The sequence below is a fragment of the Bos mutus genome, chromosome 7 (genome assembly GCF_027580195.1).
Source record: "Bos mutus isolate GX-2022 chromosome 7, NWIPB_WYAK_1.1, whole genome shotgun sequence".
NCBI lineage: Eukaryota > Metazoa > Chordata > Mammalia > Artiodactyla > Bovidae > Bos > Bos mutus.
This window is the reverse complement of record NC_091623.1, coordinates 54,552,193-54,579,579: the sequence shown is the minus strand read 5'-3', so window position 1 is coordinate 54,579,579 and position 27,387 is coordinate 54,552,193. Positions and strand designations below refer to the sequence as shown.

At 52.0% G+C, this 27,387-nt stretch overlaps 1 protein-coding gene across 2 annotated transcripts in view; it reads left to right on the top strand.

The window, feature by feature from the left end:
• The first annotated feature begins 2,270 nt into the window (after positions 1 to 2,270).
• COL5A3 (collagen type V alpha 3 chain) overlaps positions 2,271 to 27,387 on the top strand; it is a 44,716-nt gene continuing 19,599 nt past the window's right edge. The window contains exons 1-31 of one of the 2 annotated variants that reach the window (XM_005910857.3): positions 2,271 to 2,537; positions 6,378 to 6,536; positions 6,620 to 6,809; positions 6,885 to 7,041; positions 8,578 to 8,682; positions 9,009 to 9,161; positions 11,827 to 11,940; positions 12,045 to 12,191; positions 13,717 to 13,764; positions 13,837 to 13,878; positions 14,198 to 14,260; positions 14,768 to 14,842; positions 14,944 to 15,027; positions 15,399 to 15,455; positions 15,553 to 15,606; positions 16,159 to 16,212; positions 17,289 to 17,342; positions 17,425 to 17,478; positions 17,672 to 17,725; positions 18,301 to 18,345; positions 18,457 to 18,510; positions 18,695 to 18,739; positions 19,599 to 19,652; positions 19,782 to 19,826; positions 20,967 to 21,020; positions 21,122 to 21,166; positions 21,304 to 21,357; positions 23,054 to 23,098; positions 23,208 to 23,261; positions 23,399 to 23,506; positions 23,928 to 23,981. In XM_005910857.3, coding sequence (XP_005910919.2) covers positions 2,450 to 2,537; positions 6,378 to 6,536; positions 6,620 to 6,809; positions 6,885 to 7,041; positions 8,578 to 8,682; positions 9,009 to 9,161; positions 11,827 to 11,940; positions 12,045 to 12,191; positions 13,717 to 13,764; positions 13,837 to 13,878; positions 14,198 to 14,260; positions 14,768 to 14,842; positions 14,944 to 15,027; positions 15,399 to 15,455; positions 15,553 to 15,606; positions 16,159 to 16,212; positions 17,289 to 17,342; positions 17,425 to 17,478; positions 17,672 to 17,725; positions 18,301 to 18,345; positions 18,457 to 18,510; positions 18,695 to 18,739; positions 19,599 to 19,652; positions 19,782 to 19,826; positions 20,967 to 21,020; positions 21,122 to 21,166; positions 21,304 to 21,357; positions 23,054 to 23,098; positions 23,208 to 23,261; positions 23,399 to 23,506; positions 23,928 to 23,981 — 2,409 coding nt within the window. In that variant the 5' untranslated portion in view covers positions 2,271 to 2,449. Of the gene's footprint in view, positions 2,538 to 6,374; positions 6,537 to 6,619; positions 6,810 to 6,884; positions 7,042 to 8,577; positions 8,683 to 9,008; positions 9,162 to 11,826; positions 11,941 to 12,044; positions 12,192 to 13,716; positions 13,765 to 13,836; positions 13,879 to 14,197; positions 14,261 to 14,767; positions 14,843 to 14,943; positions 15,028 to 15,398; positions 15,456 to 15,552; positions 15,607 to 16,158; positions 16,213 to 17,288; positions 17,343 to 17,424; positions 17,479 to 17,671; positions 17,726 to 18,300; positions 18,346 to 18,456; positions 18,511 to 18,694; positions 18,740 to 19,598; positions 19,653 to 19,781; positions 19,827 to 20,966; positions 21,021 to 21,121; positions 21,167 to 21,303; positions 21,358 to 23,053; positions 23,099 to 23,207; positions 23,262 to 23,398; positions 23,507 to 23,927; positions 23,982 to 27,387 lie in introns of both variants that reach the window. The other variant, XM_070373634.1, reaches the window with a different exon arrangement.

Here is a 27,387-nt window from a genome sequence, read left to right as displayed (position 1 = left end):
CTCCACTGGCCAGCAGCTGACTCCCACCACCTGTCATCCGCTCATCTGCTCTCTCCTAAGCACCCTCCACCTGATCCCCAGCAGCGTGAAGGGACCCTGGGATCCCTCAATTATGAACTGACCTTGCACAGGCAGCCACCGGGCGGGAGGATGGTGGGGCGGGGGCGGGGCGGGGGGGGGGAGGAGAATCCCTTAACTTCAATATAGTCCTTTCTTTTTATCTGTCAAATATTTCCTCTCCTCCCCAATACACTCATAACTGGGGGCTTTCGTTATGATGGTAAGTTATTCAGGGCTGGCGGGGGGAGTTGGGGTGCATGGGGAATGAGTAGGGGTGTTCTCTTGCTGTTTCTACCCTGGGCAAAGAATCTCTGGTGGAGAGAGTGTGGTCCCAGAAGGGTCCTTTCAAAGAGAGAAAGGGCATAGAAATGGCAGAAGATGAGGTTAGACTATAGGAAGAACTTCCCAACAAAACAGGGCAGGGCAGGAACTTCATGGGTCTTCAGCTAGGGGAGTCTTGGTCTCCGGGTGTCCCTGAAGAGGGAAGAGAAATGACTTGAGGAGATTCCCTCTCCTCCTCCCACTCAGGGCCCCCCCTCCCCCTCACGCCAGATGGGTCCCCACCCCCTCCTCCCCAGGGACACAAAGTCTCTTTGTGTAAGAGTCAGAGGCCGGGAGGGAGGCTTCTCCCTCTTCCCCATGGGGGGCGGGGCAGTTCAGGGCCCGGGACACGCCCCTTGGGTTCCTCCCTGCGGAAGCTCTCAGATCCTGCCTGTCTGCGCTTGTTCAATTGCACAGACAGCTCCGCCTGACCTGACCCCCTGGGTCCCCCTCACACTGGGGTGGGGAGGGTTCCCAGTGGGGTGAAGGGAGCGTTCTGCTTCACCCCAGGAATGACAGGGCTCCACCCCTCCCTGCAGCAGTGCCCTGCTTGAGGGTAGGACCAGACTCCCTGATTTAATAGGGAAATGCATAAGGATTCGGAGTTTTGCCTGGGATGTCCCGCTGGGATCTGAGTCTGGGAGAAGAGCGAGGAGGATGGAGGTGGGGGGCTTTATTTGAAGATTAAGAGTTTGGGTTTCTCTGGTGGCTCAGACAACAAAGAATCTGCCTGTGATGCAGGAGACCCAGGTTTGACCCTGGGTCAGGAAGATCCCCTGGAGAAGGAAAAGGCAACCCACTCCAGTATTCTTGCATGGAGAATTCCATGGACAGAGGAGCCTGGCAAGCCATAGCCCATGAGGTCTCCAAAGAGTCAGGCATGACTGAGCACACACAGGGGAGACGGGGTGAGGCTGGTACCTTATTGTGGGGTCAGACAGGTGGGTGAGGATTTAGCATCAGGCTGGGACCCCATTTAGGGGCCTGACTGAGACAAAGGATCTGGTATAAAGCTCTAGCCTCTAATTCCAGGCCCTAGATGGAGGCTGCAGGTTTGAAAGCAACTAAGCTCTTCGACAGAGCCTGTTTGGAGAAAAAGTCTGGGACCCTGGAATTTAAGGCTGGGTGGGAATGACCCTCCTCCACTACTGTTATTGTTCAGTCGGCCAGTTGTGTCTGACTCTTTGCAACCCCATGGACTGAAGTACACCAGGCCTCCCTGTCCCTCACCATCTCCTGAAGTTTGCCCAAGTTCATGTCCATTGCATCGGTGATGCTATTCAGATATCTCATCCTCTGATGCACTCTTCTGCCCTCAATCTTCCCCAGTATCAGGGACTTTTCCAACGAGCCGGCTGTTCACATCAGATACTGGAGCTTCAGTTTCAGCAGCAGTCCTTCCAACCAGTATTCAGGTTGATTTCCCTAAGATTTGATGGTTTTGATCTCCTTGTCCAAGGGAGTTTCAGAAGTCTTCTAAAGCACCACATTTCGAAGGTATCAATTCTTTGGCATTCTGCCTTTACCCTCCACTGTCACAACTGTACCTGACCACTGGGAAGACCACAGCCTTGACTATACGGACCTTTGCCGGCAGAGTAATGTCTGTATTTTCCACCACACTGTCTAGGTTTGTCATTGTTTTCCTGCCAAGAAGCAGTCGTCTTCTGATTTCATGGCTGCAGTCATGGGGCCAAGTGCCATGATCTTAGTTGTTTTTTTTTTTTTTAATAATATTTAGTTTTAAGCCGGCTCTTTCACTCTCCGCTACTGTGGGGTGGGGCAAAAAGGGCCCAGCTCCCGGCCCAGGGCTCCACCCTTAGCCGTCCAATCAGCGCTCAGCACAAACTTTCCCAATTCCCCACACCAGCTGTCAGCTGCCCCCCCTCCCTTGAGCTCCGCCTGGCCGGGCGCTGGAGCGCAGGGAGAGGCCAGGGCGGGGTCTCGGGCAGTCTCCTGCGGATCCAGAGTGGAGTCGGCCGCGGAGGGACTGCACCGAGCCCGAGGAGACGCCGCGCCCCGCAGCCGCCCGGGCTGGTCCCCCGCCTTGAGTGTGGGCCCCACCGGGATGGGGAGTCGCCGGGGCCCGGGCCAGCCGCGGGCCGGCCTCTGCCTGCTCCTGGCCTCTTTGCAGCTTCTACCCCGGACGCAGGCCGGTGAGCTGGGAAAGGGGAAATAGGACCTGGAGTGCAGGGTCCAGCGAGGCTCCCAGAGACGCCGCGGAGTGGGGAATGCGGGTGTGCACGTTGCGTGGGGCGCTAGTGTTTGACTCTGGGCGGTTTGCGGGTGTGACAGTTTGGGGAGGCATGGAAACCTGTGACCCTGTTTCGTGGTGTGTGCATGGGAATGCATGCAATTTATAGGTATGTGTGCGTGCGCAGCCATGAGCTTGGGGGCATTTAGAGTGAAATTATGTGTGTGCTCGGAGTGGGAGTTGACGATTGTATGGATATGGGCGATGGGATAATCCCTGGGAGAATCTGTGATTGAGTTGTATTGCGAGTGTGTGTCTGTGTGTGGGGCTGATTTTTAAGAATAACCGCGCGTGTTATGCGTGTGTCTCTGATTGTGTGTCTCTGGGTGACGCTATGAGGGCTGTGGTTGTGACTTGGGGGATACATAGGTAAATAACTGCCCATGAGGATCATTCTAAGGGGGATGGTAGGTGGGGACTTGTAGGGGAGAGGGTTGACCTGGGATTCAGAGCTCCCTTGGCGGCTCCCCAAATGGCTTCACCTTATTCTTCCTCTTCCTCCTTTGTGCCCAGTTAGCGCACTCCCACCTCCTTTCCCCCACATCCCTGACCCCCTCCCCCACCCCGCGCTCCCCAGAGCCGGGATCAGCACCATGGACAGGGCCTCGGGAGGGCCCTGGGGAGGGGCGAGACGGGGCGGGGCTCAGGGAAGGGAGGGGCGGAGTGCGGGCCGGGTGGTGGGGGGAGTGGAAGTTGCTCCCCCAAGCTGAGCAAGCCTCGGGTGTTTTTCCCGAGGAATTTCTCAGGGCCCCCCCCAGGGGGTCCCGGGGGCCGCCGGACGGATGAGTCAGCGCTGACGCACGCCCAGCTGTGCGGTTCTGGCAGGACGCCACGCCCCGCCCCTCAGGGTTCTGGGTCGGGGGCGCCCCGGGCTTTGGGAAGGTCGTGGTTCTTCAAGTGTGACTGAGGGGGTTTCCCTGGTCTAAGATACCCCAAGTCAGTCCCTCCCGGTAATCCTCCACTAAGGTGAACTCAGACGCAGCCCACCCCCACCCGAGCACCCTGGCCCCTCCAACTTTCTCACTTTCTCAGCAGTTCAGAGAGGTCCCTGTTCACGCAGATGATCCCAAATTAGCCTATGCCCCATTCCCACGCTCACACATCCACACAGTCGTGCGATCTCACGCACGCATTCCGAATATAAGGCCCCTGGGACGCCAAGAATGTTAAACACCTGATGCCCACGCCCAGGCAACCCCATCAGCCGTCCGCCACACGGCCTCGGCTTTTGTCACCCGCCTACACTTTCAAACTCTCACACGTTCTTCCACTGGCATCCACACAAAGCAGTAAATATTCTCAACCAGTCACCCACTCGCTGACTTGGCCTCAGGCTCACAGTTAACCCCACGCCTGCATCTGTTATAGCTCGAGTTTGAGCTATAACAATCACAGATTTCCCTGAATCACCTGCAGAACCTCTGACTCACTGCTGGGACCCCAGAACAAGTCCAAGAACTGCACCTAAACACTCCATCATAGGCCAAATACTCACAGACATAGAGACACCACAAAGAACATGCTCAGCTAGTCCCTGGACCATATAGAGTCAGTCATACACATGCCTGCAGTCTCATCCACATACACTATGGCACGTATACACATTTGCACATTCATATATAAGCTCCCCTACACATCTGAGGGGTCCCAGCCATGTCCCAGCCTGATCCCTGCCTGCCTTTCTCCAGATCCTAGACCCCACCCAGCATCTCCCTGGGGTCCTAACCAGCACCGGGGAGAGTCTGTGGGGAGAAGGGCAAGCTGGGTGCTTGACAGACCCCCACCTTCTGGTCCTGCAGGCAGAACTCAATGCCTCTTGTGTATTTCCTTGTCACCAAGCCAGCTATGAAAAGAAAGGCAGTTAGTTTCTGAAAGGCCATGACAGAAGGAACACAGATTGAAGTAGGAGACATTTGGGTTAGATGATGGGGAAGGCTTTTAAAATGTGATTGAGCAGTCGGTCGAGGGGAGATCCTTCTGAGTTTGGGTGAAAGGAGAGCCTGGGAGAGCCATGCTGGGTGGAATCATGGATCTCAGCCCTCCCCGGGGCTCCAGCCTGCAGAGAGGGCAGCTGGGCTGATTATTCCACCCAGGAGTGACCCTTGTGGTCAGGAGAGCCTGGGAGTCCAGATCTTAGCCCCAGGGGGCTGTAACCCAAATACCTCTTAATGACAGCCCAGCCACAGAACAGGCAATTCAGGCAATTAAAGATGAGGCTGGTGGAAGCAGCAGAGTTGGGCGGGGGGGTGGGGGGGTGGGGGGAGTGGGTATGGATAGAAAGAGAGAGAGAAAGAGAGAGAGAGAGAGATGGGAGAGTAATCCACACATAGAGATAGAGAGAGGCATGCAGAGAAAAACAGATGTGAGAACCAGGGAAGTACCAAGAGGCAGAGACAGAGAGAGCTAGAGAGTGAGAGCGAGCGTGAGTTAGCAAAAGAGAGAGGGAGAGGGACTGATTCAGAGTTGGACACAGAAAGTGGGATGGGGAGAAGGCGGGGAGGGGGAGAGAAGGAAAAATAGCAGAAGTTTGGGGCAAGAGAGAGCTGAGGCTGGAACAGGGCTCTGTAGTCTGGTGAATGCGGGATCTGACCCAGGGGGAGCGGAGATGGGAAGCCCACATCTGAGCCCCGATCTCCCCCAAGTCTGGCCCCTCACCCTGGCTCCCCAATGGTGAGCTCAGCCGAGCCGCCCCCGGGGTGAGGTCATGGCAGATTCGGCAGAATCTGGCTCCTGCCAAGAGGCTGGGTCAGGGGGTCAGTGGGACAGTCTGCTGAGGGGAGGGGGATCAGGCAGGGGCTTTGGGCCCAGGGGAGGACCCCGCCCACCCTTGCCCAGCCATGTGGTTCTACTTAGCACTGGCCAGGCTGCACCGGGTGGGGCTGGTAGGACAGCCTGGGTTAAGATCTGACTGGACCAGTCTCTTCCTTTGCTGGGATGAGAGGGAGAGGGTCAGAGGGAGGAAGTCAGGAGGTTATCAGGGAGAGGTGGTCAGAGGAGAAGGTCGGAGAGGGTGATGAAATGGGGAGGTCATGGGTTGAAAGAGACTGGGATAGGCAGAGGAAAGAGGTCGGGGGTAGTCAGAAGGAGACGGTCAGGGTCAGGCAGAGGAAGGTCAGAGGGCATGGCCAGAAATCAGTGGGGATCAGATAAAGTGTGGTCAGAGGGAAGAGATCCAAAATGGCAGTGGTCAAAGAGAGGAAGTCCTGGGCGATGGTGGTCAGAGGAAGAAGCCAGGAGAGGTGGTGGTCAGAGGGAGGAAGTCATGGGTGAAGGTTGTCAGAGGAAGTCATGGACGAGTGTGGTCAGAGGGAGGATGTCCGAGGGAGTGGAGCCAAGGGAAGAGGTGGGAAGGACATACAGAAGGAGCCCCTCCTCTCTAAGCGGGTTTCCCCTGGCAAGGGGGCTTCAGGCCTGGGAAGCAGCCCCAGGGAGCTGGTGCGGGGGAGTGTGGAGAGGGGGACCGCCTGGCTCTGGGGCTCAGGCCAGGAAGCTTTGATTCATCCCAGAACTAGGTCAGCTTTTTTTTCTTCTCACCAAAAACCAAGGGAAAAAAAACAGGAGTCAACAGGCTGATGAGGCCGGAACAGCTGTGGAGGGGTGAGGGGAGCACGGGTCCCAGGCCTGCTCCTTCCCCCAACCCATAAACACAGTTGGGGATGCTGAGTCCTCCAAACTGGAGCTGCTCACACAGAGTCCTGGGCTTGTTCTAACTGCCCTGCACCCCGCCTTCTTTCTCTAGTAGATCCTGTGGATGTGCTGAAGGCACTGGGCATGCGGGGGGGCCAGGCTGGGATCCCTGAGGGACCCGGCCTCTGCCCCCAGAGGGTCCCGGAGGGCGACCGAGCATTCCGGGTGGGCAAGACTGGCACACTTGGTGTCCCCACGCAGGAGCTCTTCCAAGGTGAGTCAGGGCCAGAGGGGCTGTGGGTCATCCTGGGAGCTGGGGTCACAGCATGAACTGCCCCCTTCCCTCTGCCCTCCCAGATGGGCACTTTCCTGAGAACTTCTCCATCCTGATCACCCTGCGGGGCCAGCCGGCCAACCGTTCTGTCCTTCTGTCCATCTATGATGAGGGCGGCGTCCGGCAGCTCGGCTTGGCCTTGGGGCCAGCTCTGGACCTCCTAGGTGACTCCTTCAGCCCCCTCCCCCAGCAGGTCAACCTCACGGATGGCAGGTGAATATGGGGAGGGTGGGGGATCCCGGGAGGGTGAGTGAGGAGCACCCCTCCACTGAGACTGTGTGCTTGCAGGTGGCACCGTGTGGCAGTCAGTGTGGACGGTGAGATGGTGACCCTGGTGGCTGATTGTGAACCTCAGCTCCCCATGTTGGCTCAGGGACCTCGATTCATCAGTACAGCGGGACTCACTGTGCTGGGGACCCAGGACCTTGGCGAGGAGACTTTTGAGGTAGCTTTTCAGGGATTGGGCTTCCCTGAAAGCTCAGTTGGTAAAGAATCCGCCTACAATGCAGGAGACCCCGGTTCGATTCCTGGGTCAGGAAGATCCACTGGAGAGGGGATAGGCTACCCACTCCACTATTCTTGGGCTTTCCTTGTGACTCAGCTGGTAAAGAATCCGCCTGCAATGTGGGAGACCTGGGTTTGATCCCTGGGTTAGGAAGATCCACTGGAGAAGGGAAAAGGCTGCCCACTCTAGTATTCTGGCCTGGAGAAGTCCATGGACTGTATAGTGCATGGGATTGCAAAGAGTCAGACATGACTGAGTGACTTTCACTTCACTTCACTTCACTTCAGTGATGGGGAAACTGAGGCAGAGGGCTGAAGGAAGGTTTGTCTGCAGCCTGAATCTGGAGAAGAAATGGAAGAAGAGAACTATCCAGCTTCAGTTCAGCACCAGGAAGCTGAGAGAAGGGAGCCCATGTGTTGTAGTGCATCTTTGGTGTCTGTCTGTGAGACTGTAAAACCACGATTCAATCATTTGTGATGGTGCATGCTAGGCTTAGGCTTCACAGGTGGCACTCGTAGTAAAGAACCTGCCCGGCAATGCAGGAGACAAAAGAAACGTGGGTTTGACCCCTGGGTCGAGAAGATCCCCTGGAGGAGGAAATGGCAACCCACTCCAGTATCTTTGCTTGGAGAATCCCATGGACAGAAGAACTTATCGGACTATAGCCCAAGGGGTCACAAAGAGATGGACACGACTGAAGCGACTTAGCATGCACACACGTACTTAGCTTAAGGTGGGAGGATAAGACTGTGATGCGTGACCACACTGGCTGTTGTGATGGTGTGTGTTGCCAGCAAGGCAAGGTGTCATGAGGCTCTGTGACAGACGTGTTTTCAATGTGTCATAAAATTGTCATGTGTGTCATAAAAATCCAGGAAACTCATCATCCGGTTTCTTTTTCTAAAAGAAAAAAATGTCTATTGTTATGGCTGTGCTGGGTCTTCGTTGCTGCTGTGGCTACTCTCCAGTTGCAGTGCATGGGCTTTCCCTTGTGGTGGCTTTTCTTGTTGGGGAACATGGGCTCCAGGGCACGTGGGCTTTAGTAGTTGTGATGCATGGATTTAGTTTCACTGTAGCACGTGGCATCTTCCTGGACTAGGGATTGAACCCATGTCTGCATTGGCAGATTTTTAACCACTAGACTACTAGGAAAGTTTTTGTTTGCCTTCTCGTCCCTGGTACCTTGAAGGGCACCTGACTCACAGTAGGTGTCACCATGTGCCTAAGAGAAAAGGAACAAATGTGCCTCTGATGGGACAGACGTTTTGGGGTGTGGCTTGTGGTTTGGCATTACCCTGATAGAATCTTCCTGCTCTCAGTTTTGGGGTGCAGAGGGATTTCTGGGGCTGTGGTGGGGCTATCCCTTCCTTATACTTAGTAGTGGTGATTTTGTGGAAAAATACGAGACCCTGCTGCTTGGAATGGGGATTGGGGTCAGGCTGTGGACCCCTTCGCCAACCCCTACTCTCTCCTCAGGGAGATGTTCAGGAGCTGGTGATAAGCCCAGATCCCCAGGCTGCCTTCCAGGCATGTGAGCGGTACCTTCCTGGCTGTGATGACCTGGATCCAACAGTCACCACGGTGAGTATGGGGCTTGTCCTGAGGTCACTGGCTCAGACATCCCTGGCTCCAGGTCTCAGGAATAAGTGAATTCTGAGCCCTGTCCATGGGGCTGAGTGACCCCCGCCCTCAAACCATTCCTAGGCATGAATGACTTTGACCTCCAGTCACATAACTGACCCTTGGCCCCAGATCATGTATTGACCTTGACCCCAATTCCCAGGGCTGAGTGAGCCCTGGCTTTAAAACACAGGACCAATGGACCATGTGCCAGCATGACCTCCCGTGATCTGAGTGATGGAGTCTCCACTCAGGGCCTCTGGATCTGATTGGAGTCCTCTCCCCAGGTCCCTCAGGGGGAGCCAGAAACCCCTCCCCCTAGGCGAAAGGGGAAAGGAAAAGGGAAGAAAAAAGGGCGAGGTCGTAAAGGGAAGGGCAGGAAGAAGAAGAACAAGGAAACTGTGGCTGTGAGTCCTCCTCCTGGCTCCCTGGACAACCAGGTAAGGGGTCTGCCCTTTGCCCGCCCTGCTTCTGGACTCTGATCCCCACTGATCCCTTGTGCCTCATCCAGGGTCTCCCCCTCTGGTCTCCAGTCCCTGACCTTTGACTTATCTCGGCTGACCAATCACTGTTGGGGGGGGGCTTATCCTGTCTTAGGAGGTCTCTCATATCTTCCTCCCAACCTCCAGTTCTAGGGGTGGGGGTGCTGGAGGGAGGGGACACACCAGATGAGTACATTATTATTAGTGGGGTTCTTGTGAGGGCTACTGTTTAAGAAGAGCCACTAGCTGGGTTCAATGATGGGTTTGTTGGTGCGTCATTGTTTGGCGTTGACTGGTTGGGGTTATTCAGTGAAGGGTCACTCACTGGGGGGACTCATTGGAAAAGACCCTAATGGTGGGAAAGACTGAAGGCAATAGGAGAAGGGGATGGCAGAGGATGACATGGTTAGATAGCATCACTGACTCAATGGATGTGAATTTGAGCAAACTCCAGGAGATAATGGAGGATGGAGTTGCCTGGTCTAATAACATCCATGGGGTTTCAAAGAGTTGGATGTGACTTGGTGAGTGAACAGCAACAACAGCAATTAGGGGCACACTATTTGGACTCCCTGATAGAGATTACTGGTTGACATGGGTTACTGTAAGGAGATATTTATTAAGGTTGATGTTTGGGGGTTTCTAATTGGAGGTCATTCTTGGAAGCCATTGATGGAGGCCATTGTTGGTGTTATTGGTGTCACTAGCTTAAGGCTCATGGTGGGGGAGTGTCATTGTTGAGGATCACTAATTGGGGAAGTCGCCAGTGGGGGACTATTGATGAGAAAGCACTAGTGGGGTCACCAGTTGGAATCACTCGTTGGGGAGTGATTTTGGGGGGATCATGGATGACATAGTTAATTTGGGAGTCCCTGATGGGTAATTAGTTGGGAAGTCATTGATGGATCATTGGTTAATGAAATTACTGTCTGGGGGGGTCATTGGTTGGAGAGCACTAGTTGAGTTCATTTGTGGGTATTCGTTGTTGGAAGATCACTGGTTAAGAGGATTCATTGGTTGGGGGGTCACTGGTTAGTACTTCTTGTGGGGGTCATTGGTTGGGGAGGTCACTGACTGAAAGAGTAACTTGTTGGGGTCATTGATGGAAGTCGTTAATTGGGGGGCCAGTGATGGGTGACTGGTTATAGGAATACCTGGTGGAAGATCAAGGATACAGATTATTAGGAGGTGTTTTGGTTAGTCATTGGTTAGGATTCTTAATGGGGGTCACTGATCACAGGTTATTAATTGGAGGGTCACTAAATTGGGCTTCCCAGGTGGAGCTAGTGGTAAAGAACCCACCTACAAATGCAGGAGATGCAGATTTGATCCCTGGGTTGGGAAGATCCCCTGGAGGAAGAAATGGCAACCCGTTCCAGTATTCTTGCTTGGAGGATCCCATGGACAGGGGAGCTTGGCAGGCTATAGTCCACGGGGTCAGAAAGAGTCGGATACGACTGAAGTGACTTAGCATGCATGCATGCAATGGTTCATGACTGTAGGAATAATTGGGGGCCATTGATGGTGGTCATCAGTTGGCAGGGCCACTGTTTAGGTGTCCCTGGTAGGTGCCCTTTGTTGGGATCCTTGTTTGGAGGGTCACCGGTTGCATTACATCTGTTCTCAGCATCATGGAGAAAGAGGTTAGCGCTTCAGCCTAGAACAGAGATGCCAGGACTATTCTACCCTTCCTCAGCCCCTTCCTCAGCCCCTTCCTCAGCGCCAACCCTTCACCTGGGCCCCCACCACCCGCTTTGCACCCTGACCCAGTTCCTTTGCAGCTGTCTGGGCCAGCAGGAGCTCAAACTCCCCCTCTGACTGCAGCCTGGCTGGCTGACCGCTGAGCTCTGCCTTGGGAGCGGACACATGAGCTAGGCTTCCGGGAGTCTGGCCCTGAGTGCTGGACATTGACCTTGACCACTGGGCTTTGGATCCAGTCCTGCTGTGACTCCCAGCCCTGGCCAGCCCCGACCATCCTCCATACAAGAGGGCTCCCCCTGCTGGCTGTCCTCATCCAGCCATCACACCTTCGCCTCCACAGGCCTGAGGGTGCCCTATATACCTCTGATGTTTTTTGAGAATCCTCCTCTGTCCCCCTCCCTGGACTGAGTGCTCTGGGAGACAGGGTCTGTCTCTTCCTTCACCTTCCTTTTGCCTTTTTTTTTTTTTAAAGTATCTTCCCTTTTGACCTTAAAAATTATTTATTTATTTATATAGCTGTGCCTTGTCTTAGGCTTCCCTGGTGGCTCAGATGGTAAAGAATATGCCCAGAATGTGGGAGACCCGGGTTTGATCCCTGGGTTGGGACGTTCCCCCTGGAGAAGGAAATGTCAAACCACTCCAGTATTCTTGCCTGGAGAATCCCATGGACAGGGGAGCCTGACAGGCTACAGTCCATGGGGTCGCGGAGAGTTGGACACAATTGAGTGACTAACACTTTCACTGTCTTAGCTGTGGCACGTGGGATCTTTCTTAGTTGCAGCGTGTGGGATCTAGTTCTCTGACCAGGGATTGAATCTGGGCCCCCTGCATTGTGAGCGCAGAATCTTAGCCACTGGACCACGAGGGAAGTTCCCTCTCTTCCGCCTTGATTGACCTGGTACTCTCTCTGTCCTTCCTCCAGACCTCCACTGACATCCCCAAGACAGAGACACCAGAACCAACTCTGTCTCCGACACCCACGCCTTTGGTCATCACCACAACTGTGACCTTTGGTAGCAATGTCACCATCCTAGAGGTTGGTGGGAAGTGGACGGGGCTGGAAGGGAAGGTCCTGGGGTGGTGGTGGCGGCAGACAATGAAGAGCTCGGGGCAAACTTTGGTCTGTTCCAATGTCCTCAGGAGGGCCTGGACCCTGACAATGGAACTGAACTGGAGACCCTGGAGACTGAGTTAGACAGAGAAGATGAAGAAGAAGGTGATCCCACCATGGGCCCCCACTTCCGGGCAGCAGAACAGTCATGGAATACTGAGTTCCAGATCTTTCCTGTGAGTTTGGGTGGCTTAGGTGCAGGGACTCCTTCCTGGAGCCACACATGGCCACATTCTTTTTTTTTTTTTCTTTGCTCTTGCCTAGAATGCCTTCCCACCACCCCAGTGCAGTTGACAAATATTTATCTACAGATACTGTGCTAATGTGACAGGCATTGTGCTAATGAATGGCTCTGTGGGTAGGGTGATTCATTTGGCTTTTAGTCTAGGCATGATGAGAAGCCCTCTGGAGAGGGAACATGACTTGGGAGTTTTCAAAGCTCTCTCTGGTGCTGAACAGCCTGTGGACTGTAGGGGGAGCCAGAAGGGCAGCAGGGAAACCAGCGGTCTATGCAAAAGGAGAATCCTGCGGACAGAAGAGCCTGGCCCGCTACAGTCCACGGGGTCGCAAAGAGTAGGACACGTCTGAGTGATTAATACACACATGCATGCAAAATAGAAAGTGGTAACCTGGATGAGAGTGGTGGTGGTTGGGGGAGGGCGGAGGGGGCGGATAGAGACGAGTGGACTGACTTGAACCGTGCCCCATTTTGCTCTTGCTGCTGAAGGTGAAGAAAGATGCTAAGATGACTGGGGAGATGCATGGTGGCACCACTGAGTAAGATGGGGAAGCCTGAAGGAGGAGCAGGTGGAAAGGGTCAATGATCTTATTTCGGATGTGCTAAATTGGCAACTGGGCTTGCCTGGTGGCTCAGTGGTAAAGAACCCGCCTGCCAGTGCAGGAGACGCTGATTCGATCACTGGGTTGGGAAGATCCCCTGGAGAAGGAAATGACAACCCTCTCCCATATTCTTGCCTGGAAAATCCCATGGACAGAGGAGCCTGGTGGGGGCTTCAGTCCATGTGGTCCCAGACTTGACTGAGTGACTGAACAACAGTGACAAATTGGCAACCCTTGTTCGGTTGTCAGTGCAAGTGATTGGTTAGAAAATTCTGGAGCTCAAGGGGTGGTCTAGACTGGAGATAAAGACTTAGAACTCATTAGCAGAGAGATTCTATCTTTAGTCCAGGGATTGGAGGAGCTTGTCTAGAAAAATACTGCAGATAGGGAAGGCATCTAGGTTCTAGCCTTGATGTTGGACAAGGAAGAAGGTGAATAATCCTACCATCTTACCCTGAGTGCTTGTGATGTGCTAAGCATTGTTTTAACTTCTTCATCCTCCCATGGGATATATAGAGCAGGCTTTGACCCATGAACTTTGCACGTGAGTCTGCAGGAGTTAAATAAGTCTGTAGGAGTTGAATAAGTTGAATAAGTGAGAGGCAGTTCCAGGATTAAGATCTCACAGCATGCCCCAGAATTCATGGTCTTCACCTTGCTGCAGCACAGCCAGCTCAAAACTGGAAGCTGAGCTGCTGGAAACATATTGGTTGAAGAAAGAACAACAGAGGCAGCTCAGAGAATGGACTCTGTGTATGCATGTGTGTGTGTGTGTGTGTGTTTAGTGTAAAGTCAGTTAGCTGAGAGTTCTGTGTCTGAGTTCCAGGCTCACATCTGTTTTCTTTCCACCCCCTGCTCCAGGGTGCTGGGGAGAAAGGAGAAAAAGGAGAACCAGCTGTGGTCGAACAGGTAAGGGGTCTGGGGCTGGCAGAGTTGAAGGGGTATGGGCAAGAATGGGGGTCACACTCCTTTCTCCCCCAGGGACAGCAGTTTGAAGGACCCCCAGGAGCCCCGGGACCCCAAGTGAGTCATGACTGCATTCCCCTCTTCTTGCCTTTTACTTCCAGTTGGGGTGTTTGATCTCCCCGGGTGCGGAGTTGGAGTGTAATGTTGCCAGATCATTCAATGACTGTTAGATACTTGAGGCTCAAAAGATGAATAAAAAACGGGATTGAGATGTAAAGTTGGAGGTTTATATGGATCAGCGTAGCATTGAGGGGCCAGGAGTGGCTCAGGGATGGGGTAGGAAGGTCAACACGGGGCCGAGGTCAGTGGTGGGCCACAAGTCCCCTTGGCTCAGACTTTGCACTTCTCATGACCTCTGTACCTCTGTCTGCAACAGGGGGTGGTTGGCCCCTCAGGCCCTCCTGGCCCCCCAGGATTCCCTGGAGACCGTGGTCTACCGGTAAGAGAGTCTCTCTGGCATGTAACCTTTGGGGAGAGGGAGATTTCAAGCTGTGGAGCTGAAGCTGGGAGCATGGCTGGGGCTGGGGACATCACCTTGGGGCTGGCACTGACCCCTCCTGCTCATCTTTCTCCCCATTCGTGAATTGCCATCTGGCTCCTCTTCCATCTTAGGGGTGGGGCTATCCCCTGCTTTTTTCCTTCTGTCTCTATCCTTGAGTGTTTTTTGTCTCTTTCTCTCTATGTCTGTCTCCTCATCTCTCTTTCATCTGTCTCCTTTCTGTTTCTGTCTCTTTCACTTTTCATCACTTTCTCCCTCCCTCCCTCAATTTCTCTGTGTTTGTCTTGTCTTCTGTATCTTCTCTCTCCCTGCCCCCCTCTTTCCATCTCTCTGCCTTCACCTGTCTCTCTCCCTCTCTCCCGCTCTGTTTCTCTCTGTCCCCTCCTTCCCCTATCTTTTGCCCCATCTCTCTATCTCCATCCCTCTGTGTCTCTCTTCCTCTCTCAGGGCCCTGCTGGCCTCCCAGGCATCCCTGGCATGGATGGGATCCGGGGTCTCCCAGGCACTGTGATCATGATGCCGGTAAGAGGGAGACAGGCTGGCCTGGCCTTGGGGAGTGGAGTCCTGACCCAGGAAGTGGGGACCTCTTGTAGAAGTTACCCTCACTACTAGTTGCCCTCTAGTTCCAGTTTGCAAGAGGCTCTCACAAAGGACCCCCAGTATCCTTCCAGCAGGCCCAGGCTCAGGCAGTCCTGCAACAAGCTCAGGTGAGGGGAGGATAATCCGGGGACTGTTGGAGGGTGGGGCTTCCCCATTGGCTCAGCGGTAAAGAATCTGCCTGCAATTCAGGAGATGTAGGTTTGATCCCTGGGTCGGGAAGATCCCCTGGAGAGGGGAATTGCAACCCACTCGGGTATTCTTGCCTGGAGAATTCCATGGACAGAGGAGCCTGGCAGGCTACTGTCTATGAGGTAGCATATAACTGAGCATGCGTGTCAGGAGCTAATGGGAGGACATTGAGAGGATGACAAAGATGGGAGACTCTGAATAGTCAGGAGACAGGTGGATATTTAACTCTTGACGATGATTTTGTGGGGGTGTGGAAGACTTGAGGCTTTGTTCCCCTCTGTCTCTTCAGCTCTCTATGAAAGGCCCTCCTGGCCCGGTGGGGCTCACTGGACGCCCGGGTCCCGTGGTGAGTAAGGAGGCTGCGTGAAAGAGGGAACACATCCGTGGAGATGACTCTAACTCAAACTCCCTCTAAGTGCATCACCCTATTTTTCTTCTCCAAGGGTCTCCCTGGGTATCCAGGTCTGAAAGGAGAGATGGGAGAAATGGGGCCGCAGGTGAGATTGGTGGGGTGAGGGGCAGGGTGGATGGGAAGGTGGATGTCTCCCATGGCCACAGGGTAAAGTGCGAGTTGGGGAAAATAGCAAAAGGGCTGATGATACACTTGCAATTACTGCCTTTTTGATGTTTGAAATTGTGGTGCTGGAGAGTCCCTTGGACAGCCAGGAGAGCAAACTAGTCAATCCTAAAGGAAGTCAACCCTGAATATTTGTTAGAAGGACTGATCCTGAAGCTGAAGCTCCAATAACTTGGCCACCTAATTCGAAGAGCCAGCTCATTAGAAAAGATGCCGATGCTGGGAAAGATTGAAGGCAGGAGGAGAAAGGGGCAACAGAGGATGAGATGGTTGGATAATATCACAAACTTGATGGACATGACTTTGAGTAAACTTCAGAAGATAATGAAGGACAAGGAAGCCTGTCATGCTGCAGTCCATGGGGTCGCAAAGAGTCAGACACGACTTAGTGACTGAACACAACAGGGAATGACCTAAATTAAGTCCTTACTCTTTGTTAGTCTTTTTCTGCCTCCTTTTCTTTCTCTTCTAGGGTCCCCGAGGGCTTCAGGGACCTCATGGGCCCCCTGGCCGAGAGGGAAAGATGGTGAGTGATTCGTATGTCTTCAGGTCATCCCTTAGCCATCTCTCAGCACCCAACACGAGCCTCGGCTCTGTGTTCTCAGGGTCTGCTGGTGTCATTGGTGGGATAAGAGCACTGAGGACAGGGAATGGCAGTCCACTGAGGGTTATGGACTGCCGTTCCCAGTCAAGGGTGACAAAGGAAGCTGGCCAGGTCATGGAATCAGGGAGGACCAGCTGAGGAATGATGCTTGAGTTGAGATTTGAGGTATAACCAGGGAAACAGGAGGGGAAGGGCATTCCAAGCAAAGGAACAGTACATGCAAAAGGAAAGACTGGCACATTGGGGAAAATGATAATTCCAGATAGTATTAATGTTCCATGGGGAACATACAGCAAGGAGATTAATGCAGACTGAAGATGGGGGCTTTTTTTTTTAAGTGTACTCTTCTCTTTTCAAAAAATTTATTTGTAAAAAATTTATTTATTTTTAATTTTTCTGACTGTCCTGGGTCTTCCTTGCTGTGAAGGGCTTTCTGTAGTTGCAGTGAGTGGGGCCACCCTCTCGTTGTGGAGCACAAGCTTCTCATCGTGGTGGCTTCTCTCATTGTGGAGCACAGGCTCTAGGGCCCACGGGCTTCAGTAGTTGTAGCTCATGGGCTCTAGAGCTCAGGCTCGGTAGTTGCGGTGTACAGGCTTAGTTGCAGTGTGGCATGTTGGATCTTCCTGGATCAATTCTCAACCACTGGACCAAAAAGGAAGTCCTCTTTTTATTTTATTTTATTTTTTGGCCATGCGGTATGTGGGAATCTTAGTTCCCCAACCAGAGATGGAATCCTTGCCCCCTTGCAGTGGAAGCATGGAGCCCCAACCACTGGACTGCCAGGGAATTCCCTGAAGACGAGGGTTCTTCATTTTTGTGATGCTGGTAACTCGGATTAGAGAAAGGGCACTAGGGATAAAGAGTAATGGATGGGTTTGAGATATACTTGAGAGGTTCAATTAGTACACAGCGAAACCACCAGCACAAGGGACTGCATGAGGAAGGTACTCCCCACATGGCAGTAGATGTCCTGACTATGTCACCCCTACCCCCCACAGGGCCGCGCTGGAGCAGATGGGGCTCGGGGCCTCCCCGGCGCCACGGGACCTAAGGTAGGTGATGTGGCCAGGACTGGGACTTGGAGGGACTGTCAGGGTAGAGGATTCAAGGCTCAGATGGTATCTTTTTGTGCAGGGTGATCGGGGCTTTGATGGCCTGCCAGGGCTGCCTGGTGAGAAGGGCCAAAGGGTGAGTGTGTGAGGCCCTTCCCCCACATCCACGCCCCTCCCGATATATTCATGACACTCTCCCCACCCCCAATATCAGAGCCTCCATCCCTGTGTCTGAGTGCTCGCCCCTCACACCCCATCTCCCTTTCTTGGGGGTTGATCTCTACCCTCACCTTTTGACTCTGAATGGCCCTCTGTGTTCCCCACTCCAGGGTGACTTTGGTTATGTGGGGAAACCTGGTCCCCCAGGAGAGGATGGACGGAAGGTAAGTTTGGAAGCAAGTTAGGGGGTGGTTTGGAAGCCAGAAAGCCAGAATGAGGGAAATAGAACATTCAGGAGACTGGGGGAGGGGTGAAGGTCTGCATTGGAGACTCAGGAGGCCCCATCAGGGGCTCAAAAAGACAGATGGAGAGTTGGGGGTTAGTACTAGAGTTACTGGGCTTTCCCTATGGCTCAGCGGTAAAGAATCCACCTGCCAATGCAGGAGACATGGGTCCCATCCCTGGGCGGGGAAGATCCCCTGGAGGAGGAAATGGCAACCCACTCCAGTGTTCTTGCCTAGAGAATCCCATGGACAGAGAAGCCTGGAGACCATGGGGTCGCAAAAGAGTCAGACCTGACTTAGAGACTAAACAACAACTAGAGTTCAGAGGTGAGGCCCGGGACTGCAGGTCCAGACTGGGGTCACGGGCCTGAATTTCAAGTCACGTACACCCAGCTGGCTGGATTCTGCCACAAGTTCTGACTCTGTGATGCCCTGGAAGGGGCTGCCCAGATGAGGGAAGGTGATTCTCTAAAGGTCATACCCTTGCCTCCCCAAGTGATGCCACTTTCCCACAGGGAGCAGAGGGACCTCCGGGGCCCACTGGCCAGGCAGGGGAGCCGGTGAGTATGAGGGACCCCTGGACTGCTTGTCTGACGCAGAGGAGGGAGGCAGGCCTCCTTGGGCCTCAGAACAGGGATGCTGGAATAACATTAGCTCCCACTTCCTTGCAGGGCCCTCGAGGACTGATTGGCCCTAGAGGCTCCCCCGGACCCCTGGGACGCCCGGTGAGAACATCACTGTCTTTCTACATCCCTGTTTGTCCTTTCCTCACCGTTATCTCCTCTGCATGTCCATTCCTTGCCGCCTGGCTTCTCTGCCCACTCACTGTTCCCCCTGTGCCTCTCAGCGTCTCAGACGCAGGCTCCTCCACGTGTGTCTGCCCTGGTCTCACAGCCTCTCCTCCCCCAGGGTGTGATTGGAAGTGATGGTGCTCCAGGTGCCAAAGGAAATGTGGTACGTGTTCCAATACCTGATGCTTTCTTTCTTTATCTTTGGCTACACTCAGTCTTTGTTGCTGCACGGGCTTTTTTCTAGTTGCAAGTGGGGGTACTCTCTAGTTGCAGTGCACAGACTTCTCACTGTAGTGGCTTCTCTTGTTGCAGAGCACGGAGGGGCTCTAGGCGCATAGGCTCTAGGTCCATGGGCTGCAGTAGTTGCAGCATGGGGACTCCATAGTTGCGGCTCCCAGGCTCTAGAGCACAGGCTCTATAGTTGTGGCGCACGGGCTTAGTTGTTCCTTGCCATTTGGGATCTTCCCAAATCAGGGATCCAACCTGTGTCTCCTGCATTGGCAGGTGGATTCTTTACCACTGAGCCACCAGGGAAGCCCCACCTGATGCTTTCTTTTAAATTAATGAATGAATTAAAGTTTCGTTTGGGCTGGGTTTTCATTGCTGGGCACAGGCTTTCTCTAGATGTGGCAAGCCGGAGCTACTCCTCACTGTGGTGTGCGGGCTTCTCATTGCGGTGGCTTCTCCTGTTGCAAAGCATGGGCTCTAGGCACACGGGCTTCAGTAGCTGGCAGCTCATGGGCTCTAGAGTTCGGGCTTAGTACTTGTGGTGCATGGACTCAGTTGCCCTGCGGCATGTGGAATCCTCCTGGACCAGGGGTTGAACCCATGCCCCCTGCATTGGTTGGTGGATTCCCATCCACAGTGCCACCGGGGAAGCCCCCCTGATGCTTTCAGACACTCTGACCCTATGACCACCCATATCCTTGTCCACTCCCATGACCCTTTCCCTCATTTCAACTTCACTGACACCTCAACACCACAACCTTTCCAGCTTCACAGAAACCTCACTTTCTCCCCAGGGTCCTCCAGGAGAACCAGGCCCCCCAGGACAGCAGGGAAATCCTGGGTCCCAGGTTTGAGCTATTTTTCCAATAAGGGGGGGAGGGGTGGTCCATGAAGGTCATAGACCATTCTTAGCTTCTCCAACTTCTGCACTCACTGTCCTTTTCTAATGCTTTTCTTGTCTTTTAAAATATCTCCAGGGAATTCCCGGCCCCCAGGGACCCATCGGCACTCCTGGGGAGAAGGTGAGTGACAGCTCTACGTTTCCCTCCTCCCCTATCGTCTTCTTCCTTCAACTCTGCCTGCAGGAAAAACTTCCCATTGGGCCCCTTTTGTAAGCCATGGATAATGATCAATTGCAGCAGTCCCTAAACAAGCCCAGAGTAACCAAGTGTCATTGTTGGAGAAGGGCTGATGGTGAGAAATAGACCTCGACCGAGTTTAGAGAACAAGGGGATATTATCAAGACATGGGGGAACCTCTCAGAAGCCAGAAAGTATTACCAAGATTCATGGGCCAAGAAATCCTTTTCTTTGGGGTCTTGCAGTGTCGTCTTTGTTCCTCTGCATGTCTGTTTCCATCTCCCCTGAAAGACAGGATTCTTTCTATATACATCTTGAAAAAGCAAAAATGTTAGTCTCTCAGTCACGTCTGATTCTTTCTGACCCCATGGACTGTAGACCACTACGTGCCTCTGTCCACAAGATTCTTCAGGCAAGAATACTGGAGTGGGTTGCCATTCTCTTCTCCAGGGGACCTTCCCAACCCAGAGATCAAACCCATGTCTTGCGCGTTGCTGGTAGATTCTTTACCGTCTGAGTCTGTTCTTACTTCAACCCTGTTTCTACACAATCTTGTACTGCTCTGTCACTATTTCAGTTCCCAGCTCCTTAGGATCTTACAGTTTCTTTACCCAAACCCATCTGATCATAGTTTCAATGAGACAAGGTGTTGCTTCCCTCAAAATTTCAGGAGAGAGTCTGACTGGCTTAGCTGGGCCAGGATCTCCCCTCTGGACTCATCAACTGTGTGCAGGACATAGAGGGGTCACCACATGCCTGTGTAGACCCACCACTCTTCGGTGGAATTGTGGGTTGAAGGGGCTTCTAAAGGAAGGGGTCCCCCTTCCCAGCATGTCTGTCACACTATTTTTATATCCCTTGCCTGAATTCTCCCAGAAGCAGAGGCTTTCTGAGGCATAGAGAGGGGAGGCGGCTTGTCCAGGGTCATACAGCAAGTTCGGAATTGCTGAGAATAGATTGCTTGACCAGTAGGATCTGCTTTTTCTCTAACCTTGAGGTAGCTGCATGTCTGAGCAGGGATTTCCTGGTGGAATGCCAGGCCCTGAGACGCTGTATCTCTCCCTACTTTTCATCTTCTTTCAGGGTCCTCCTGGAAACCCAGGAATTCCAGGCCTCCCAGGATCTGAAGGCCCTCCGGTGAGAACTAGATTCTGGGAGAAAGAGGAAGGAGAAGGGAGAGGCTTGGGAGTTTGGATGGCAAATCAGGTCTTTGACAACTCAGAACGTCTTTCTCCCAGGGTCACCCAGGTCATGAGGGCCCAACAGGAGAAAAAGGGGCCCAGGTAAGGGACCTGAAGAGGGGCTGATTTGGGGATGGGGGTTGGCAGGCAGGGCCAGGAGTCTCATGAGAAGAGAGAGGAGGGCGCTGGGAACATGGAGGGGGAAGAACAGGTTGACGCTGATCTTATCTCCATCTCAGGGTCCAGCAGGGTCAGCAGGCCCTCCGGGCTATCCAGGACCTCGGGGTGTGAAGGTAAGTGATGCTTTGGGCCTGCAGTTAGGGCTGATTCATCAGCACTGACTTCGGGAAGCTGGCTCCATCAGACACTTCTACAAGAGTGTGAGAGAGGAATCAGCCCGCCAGGCAAGGTGCGGTGGAACTGGCCCTATGCAGTAGGGTGTGTTCTACTTTGAAGCTGAACAGCCAAAGGGTAACATTACAGCATAGTTGTCACCTTGCAGTTGGGAATAGTTTAACCCATTACAGGCTGAACCCCACTGTTAAGCACACACATCACATCCCTAGGTCAACACATTATAATCAAGCAGGGTTGTTTTAAAAGCTCAAACAGATAGCCAGTGGGAATGTGCTGTTTGATGCAGAGAGCTTAAATCAGTGCTCTGTGACAACCTAGAGGGGTGGCATGGGGTGGGAGGTGAGAGGGAAGTTTAAGAGGGAGGGGACATATGTATACCTATGGCTGATTCTTGTTGATGTATGGCAGAAACCAATACAACATTATAAAGCATGTATCCTTCAATTAAAAATAAATAAATTAAAACAAACAAAAGCAACAAAAACTCAAGCCAAGAGCCATACAATCTACAAGCCTAGATGTGCTAGGACCACTTGAGAGCTGTACTGAATAGAGACTTACTGTTGACCAGCTGTAGGGACATTGTAATTAAAATCTGTGTGGTAGCTAAGTCCAGTTACCTTGTAGCTAAGTACAGGTATCCATCACCTGTAGTCTAAGAACAGAGTTTGGTTAGTCTAAGAACAGTCTAAAAGCCACATTTTCGCATTGTAGACAAGCTTCACCCTATAGCCAAGGAGGTGTAGTTATGTTGTAGCTGGCCATGAAGTCCTGTGGGTGTCCAAACTCAGAGTTCCATTGAAAGTCAGGCATGGTTTTCTATGTACAGTTGAAGGCTATGTTTTGGCTGAGTCTAGTTACACCATAGCCATGGTCAGAGAACAATTGTGGTCAAACTTGGTTACATCGTGGTCAATGAATTGCCCTGTGGCTAGAGACAGTCATGATAGTGTCAAAACACATAGTTACATCGTATCCAAGGGTAACTTCATTGTAGTCACTGAATTCCATTATAGTGTGTCTCCCTGTGGCTGGAAACAGTCATGCTATTGTCAAAACATAGTTATAGTGTATCCAAGTACAATTTCATTTAACTCACTGAGCTCAGTTACACTGTAGCCGAGTGCAGCTTTTCTTATGGCCCAAGCCAAGAATTTGGTGTGAGCAGCATCTGGGCTTGCACTGAGCAGTCTCACTGTAGCCAAGCACAGACTCCCCTTGTTGCCAGGCACAGAGTCGCACTGTATCCAGCACAATGGGAAACATTCCTTCGCCTTTAGAATGAAGCTGGGTTCTGGAATGTTCATCCTTTTCCTCCTGCCAGAAGGAACTGTGGACACAGTGTCCCTAGGAGATGGAAATCAATTACTTGGAAATTTGGCCTTCCCTTCACACCCCCACACAGATGATCTTGGGAGGCTGCCAGTGAGAAGGGGCGGGGGAAATGAACCTCTTGTACACCATACTAGCAGATGATGGGACAAGATAATTTTCTCTGGGGCTGCTGCCCACCCCCTCCCTCTAGTCCTGCATCCTCTTGGGACTGTCCTGGCTGTTTCAGGGCAGAGGACTGAGTTCAGGGCCCTTCTTAAGTGGGGGCAGCATGGGGACTGAGAGCTTCTTTCTTTTCAGGGTACCTCTGGCAACCGGGGCCTCCAGGGGGAGAAAGGAGAGAAGGTAAGAAAGAAGGGGATTCCTTGGGAGAGGGGAACCCTAATATTGGGGCTCTGACTCTGCCCCTTCATGAAAACCTTGACTTCTGATCTCTGTACTGTCTTCCACCCAGGGAGAGGATGGTTTCCCAGGCTTCAAGGGTGATGCGGGGCTTAAAGGAGATCGGGTAAGATGATCTCCAAGGGAGGAGTCTGGTGAATCTGGGGGACTTGGGAAAAACAGTGAGGAGGTGAACTGGGGCAAAGACAGCGGGCAGGGATGACAAAGAAGGACTATTATCAGGGTTTCTCCCTTCTGTTCCAGGGGCAACCCGGACCTCCAGGTCCTCGGGGAGAGGATGGTCCGGAGGGGCTAAAGGGGCAGGAGGGGCTGCTTGGCGAGGAGGGTCCCCCAGGCTCAGCTGGGGAGAAGGTGAGTGGACCTGGTCACCCGCCTCCAGTCTGTCCCCAGCTTCCTGCAGTCAAGGTGTTCCCTGGCCCTTTGCCCTCAGCCTTCTGTCTTTTTATCTCCAACTTTAGGAGGCTCTCCACTTCTTCACTTCTGCAGCTCAGCATGATAGAGCAATGCAATGCACTCTATCTTATTTATATCCCATAACCACTATAGGCAACAGACATTTTTATCCCCATTCTACAGACAAGTAAACTGAGATTTGGAACAGTTGAATGAGCTGTCCAAGGACATGCCCCTAGCAGACAGGGACCAGGAGTTGAACCCATGTTTCCCTGGATCCCACCCTCCTCCCTTTGCCACCGTGCCCCAGCCATCCTGCCCCTCCCCCACTGACCCCCAAATTGCAATCTCTGACTTTTTTCCTACAATCTCTCTGCAGGGCAAGCTTGGCGTGCCGGGTCTCCCAGGTTATCCAGGACGTCCAGGCCCTAAGGTCAGATGCTAGGAGGCAGGTGGTGGGCAAGGGTAGGGTTTAGAGACTGATTAACATCTGGGGTTCTAGGCTGTGGTCTGGGGGGTGTGAACTGGCCACCTCATGGGGCACTGAAAATGTAAGATGTGGGCTTTGGCATCAAACTTAGGCTCAAATACCCAAGCTTATCTGCTAAGTGGCCTTGGGTAAGTCACTCCTCACCTGCTAAGTGACCTTGAGTAAGTCACCCCCTAATACCTGCTAAATGAACTTGAACAAGTCTATTGAGCCATTTTTCTCAGTTGCAAAATGGAGATACCAGCAGTAGCTACCTCATCAATTTGATTATAATAATGTTGATGATTTTGGTGATAATAAATCTGTAGGACCCTCTTACTGGTATGATTGAGGTTGGCTCAAACAAAAAGTCAGTAAAGAGCAGAATCATAAAAAACATGCAGCTTACATATCTCGAATTAATTATAACTTAGAATGTATTTATGTAAAAATGTACATTGGCTGCCAGTGTGTTGATGGATGAGGCTATTGGTAAGACGTGTCTCTCTGCCTCAGCCACACCCGTGTTACATCACTGATGATTTGTAGTTTTTGTTTACATAAAGCGGAGCAGAAAAATCCAAGACATTTGGAAGAAATCTGAGCACAGAATCCTCGAGTTCCATACTTTTGGCGCCTTGTTCTGGCACAGTTATCTTGCGTTTGTGTGTCCTAAGTCTCTTCGGTTGTGTCTGACTCTTTTCAATCCCATGGACTGTGGCCCGCTAGTCTCTGTCCATGGGCTTCTCCAGGCCGAATGCTGGAGTGGGTTGCCACGCCCTCCTGCAAGGGATCTTCCCGCCTCTAACCCGCCCCTTACCCAACCGCCCCCACGTTTTTGACCCCGCCCCTGGCGCTGCCTCTGAGGCTGCCCTTTAACCAGGGCCCTGCATACCCTGGATGCCCTGCCTGCGTGCATGCTAAGTAGCTTCAGTCATGTCCAACTCTTTGCGACCCCATGGACTGTGGCCCGCTAGGCTCCTCTGTCCGTGGGATTCTCCAGGCCAAGAATACTGGAGTGGGTTGCCATGCCCTTCTCCAGGGGATCTCCCAGACCCAGGGATGGAACCCGCCTCTCTTACTCCTGAGTTGGCAGATGAGTTCTTTACCACTAGCACCACCTGGGAAGCCCCATAGTTATCTTGCTCATGTCTATCTAATTTGACAGTGATTTTTTAAAAAATTGCTTTCCTTTATGTTAAATCTTTTCCATTTCTCTCTCTCTCTCTCTTTTTTTGGGGTTGAACTCTGCTGTTTGCAGCATCTTAGATCCCAAGACCAGGAATTGAACCCAGGCCCTCAGCAGTGAAAGCGCTGAGTCTTAACCACTGAACTGCCAGGGAATTCTTGTCTTTTCCATGTAACTTTGATCTTAGAGATATCTTTCTTTTCCCTTTCTGCATTTCATCAGTTTTCATAAGCTTTCATTAAATCACATGAGTCCATTGGCAAGGGTAACTGCTATAAACAGGTTTGGGAATTAACTCAAGGCACCAAAATTCAGAGCAGAACTCAGCCTGTTGGAGCAGGAATTCCTGGGAGTTCAAAGAAATTCAAAGGCTCGAAGCCAAGGCTGAGCAGCGTGCCTTGAGCATCAAGCAATGAACACATTACAGGAGGCCTGATGTATCAGTTAAGTTGAAGTCAGTTTTGGGTTGCTAGAATAAAAATGCCTTGGACTGGATGTTTTAAACATAAAAATTTGTTTTGGAGGCCAAAAGTCTGAGATCAGAGCGCCAGCATGGTTGGATTCTATGAGGGCTTTCTTCCTGGTTTGTAGATGAACATTTTCTGTCTTTGTCCTCACATAGTGGAGGAAAAGGCCCTGATGCTGGAAAATATTGAAGGCAAAAGGAGAAGGGGGCAGCAGAGGATGAGATGGTTGGATGGCATCACAGACTCAATGGACATAAATCAGCAAATTTTGGGAGATAGTGAAGGACAGGGAAACCTGGCATGCTACAGTCCATGGGGTCACAAAAAGTCGAACATGATTTAACGACTGAACAACAACAAAGGAGAGAGGGAGGAGCCAGAGAGAGAGACAGACCGAGAGAGAGATAGTCTCCTTTCTTTAAAAAAAAACCTTTTTATTTTGTATTGGGGTATAGCCAATTAACAATGTTGTGATAGTTTCAGGTAAACCAAGAAGGGACTCAGTCATACATATGCATGTATCCATTCTCCCCCAAACTCCCCTCCCATCCAGGCTGCCACATAACATTGAGCAGAGTTCCCTGTGCTCTACAGTAGGTCCTTGTTGGTTACCCATTTTAAATACAGCAGTGTGTACATGTCCATCCCAAACTCCCTAACTATCCCTTCCCCCATCCTTCCCCCTGGCAACCATAGGTTGGTTCTCTAATTCTGTGAGTCTCTTTCTGTTTTGCAAGTAAGTTTGTTTGTATCATTTCTTTTCAGATTCCATATATAAGGGATGTCATACGATATTTCTCCTTCTTTGTCTGATGCTTACTTCACTCAGTATGTCTAGTCTCCTCTTCTTATAAGGACACTAATCCTATTTACGAGGCCCCTACCCTCATGACCTACTTAGTTCCCAAAGGTTCCACCTCCAAATATTATCACACTAGGGATTGAGGACTCAACATGAATTTTTGGAAGACACAAACATTCAGCCCATAGCAGTTACTAATTGCGTGAGTAACAATGACAGTTAACATTCGTTGAATTCATACTATGTACCAAGTACTTTGTAACAAAAATAAAACTAAACAAGACACTTTCTACACATATCCCATCTATCCTAACCAGAACCTTGTTCATATCATCCCAGGCTACAAACAGGGAGACTGGTGCTCAGAGAGTTTCAGCCATTTGTCTAGGGCCACACAGCTAGTCCAGAGATGGATCTAGGATTCAAAACACAGTGAGGGGTGGGAGGGGATATTGGAGCCTATGATGTCTTCTCCCCAGGTCAAGGGAGGATGCCTCCAAGATGGGCAGGAAAGCAACTACTGGAGTCAGTTAATAAGTATTGAGTAAGTGCCCACCATATGCCAGGCAGTGGGGATTAGGACTAGAGTGTTATGTCCTAGTCATTGAATAACTAAGCAGACAAGCAGGTCATTTCAAGACAAATATTATGGGGGAAACAAAATAGGAAAATGTGTTAGTGCATGATTTGAGGATGAGGTGGTCAGGATGGTGGTGGGAGGCTTCTTGAAGGAGGTGACATCTGAATGAGATCTAGATGAGGAGGGGATCTAAGAAGAGAATTTTAGGCAAAGGCAGACAGTGCAAAGGCCCTGAGGCAGGAATGTACTGGTATGTGAGTAGCATTAAAGGGGCTAGTGTGGCTGGAAAGGAGTGAGCAAGAGGAGAGAGGTGAGGATGCCTGAGGGCTGTC